The sequence below is a fragment of the Phytophthora infestans genome, genomic scaffold (genome assembly GCF_000142945.1).
Source record: "Phytophthora infestans T30-4 supercont1.197 genomic scaffold, whole genome shotgun sequence".
Classification (NCBI taxonomy): Eukaryota; Oomycota; class Peronosporomycetes; order Peronosporales; family Peronosporaceae; genus Phytophthora; species Phytophthora infestans.
Window position 1 is genome coordinate 112233 of NW_003303562.1, and position 1187 is coordinate 113419.

Consider the following 1187-nt stretch of genomic DNA (forward strand, 5'->3'; position numbering starts at 1 on the left):
CGCAGCGCAATCAACAAACCCGGCCCAAATTGAGCCCTCCGCCCCTGCATAAGTGATAAAGCCCAGCCCGAGAAAATGAGTGATGCAGTTATTGCGCTCCTTCCGCGCGTGCAAGGTCTTCCTTTAAAACTGTAGCGCAGTAAGCAGTCTTGTTGATAAATTCACTAACAACAAGCTAACTACACTCGGTCTGCTCTTCCTGGTCTTAACTTCGTGGTCGCGCAGGGCCTCCAGGATCGCTGGCAGTCGCTCCCGACGATGCTGGAACACGAGGATCACGATGGCGGTGTTCAAACAGCAAATGTTCTCGTGGTTGATGTCGTCCATCGTCACGATCGTCATGAGATCACGCAGCAGCCGCACCAGATTCACAGCCAGGAACTCGCTCATGCGGTCCATCTCGCAGTCGTCAGCCACGCCAAACGTCCCGCTCTCCGGCTGCTTTGCGAATTTCTCACAAGACAAAAGCATCGACCGGATGAACACATTCGAGTCCACCAAGTTCAAAAGGACCACTTCTGTACGACCACGAGCACACAAGAGTGCGTCAGTTTAAATACCAGTAAAGAACCAGTCAGTGGAACGAAACGAACGTACCCATGAAAGTCGCGAACTGGGTGTTGCTCAGAAGTCCATGGAACAGCTGCAGCGTCTCTCGGTTGCCCTTGGTCATCTCTCCAAGCAGATCAAAGGCCGACTGGAAGCTGCCCTGCGAAGGGTACGCGCCTCCACTGAGAATCTCCGCTATCAGCGCCTTCAGCAGAGGTGTACGCGCAACGAAGAGCTGCTCACTCGGAGCCGCACGCCGCAAGAAGGCTTCCACACACGAGTCCAGCCAGAAGCGGTAGATCGAGTCCACTGGCTGCTCTATCATCGCGTGGATGATCTTGGACAGCAGTCCCTTGTCCGCGTGGTCGAGGTTGATAGACGTCGAGCCGCCTTCATTCATCAGCTGGATCTCGTGCTCACTGAGCAGCAGCAACTTGCTGCTATTGTCGCTGTAGTCGCGGTCGCAAAAGTTGTGAATCAAGCGCAAGAACTGGATCTTCAACGACGCGTCCAGACTGCAGTCACAGCCAGGTCCGTGTAAAGGTCTCGTGCGCCGGACTGGGCGTGACCGTGGCGTCCCACTGGAACTTGTCGAACATGAGGTTGAGCGTCGTGACCAGTCTCATCTCGGCCAGTCG

General features: G+C 55.3%; 1 protein-coding gene across 1 annotated transcript; it reads right to left on the reverse strand.

Moving 5' to 3' along the window:
• Positions 1-205: 205 nt before the first annotated feature.
• PITG_20823 (uncharacterized protein) lies at positions 206-1148 on the reverse strand (the record flags this gene model as incomplete). The annotated part of the gene is made up of 4 exons (XM_002895324.1): positions 206-249; positions 297-518; positions 598-1064; positions 1132-1148. The coding sequence occupies 4 exons, from the start codon at positions 1146-1148 to the stop codon at positions 206-208; spliced, it is 750 nt and encodes a 249-aa protein (XP_002895370.1).
• Positions 1149-1187: the final 39 nt, after the last annotated feature.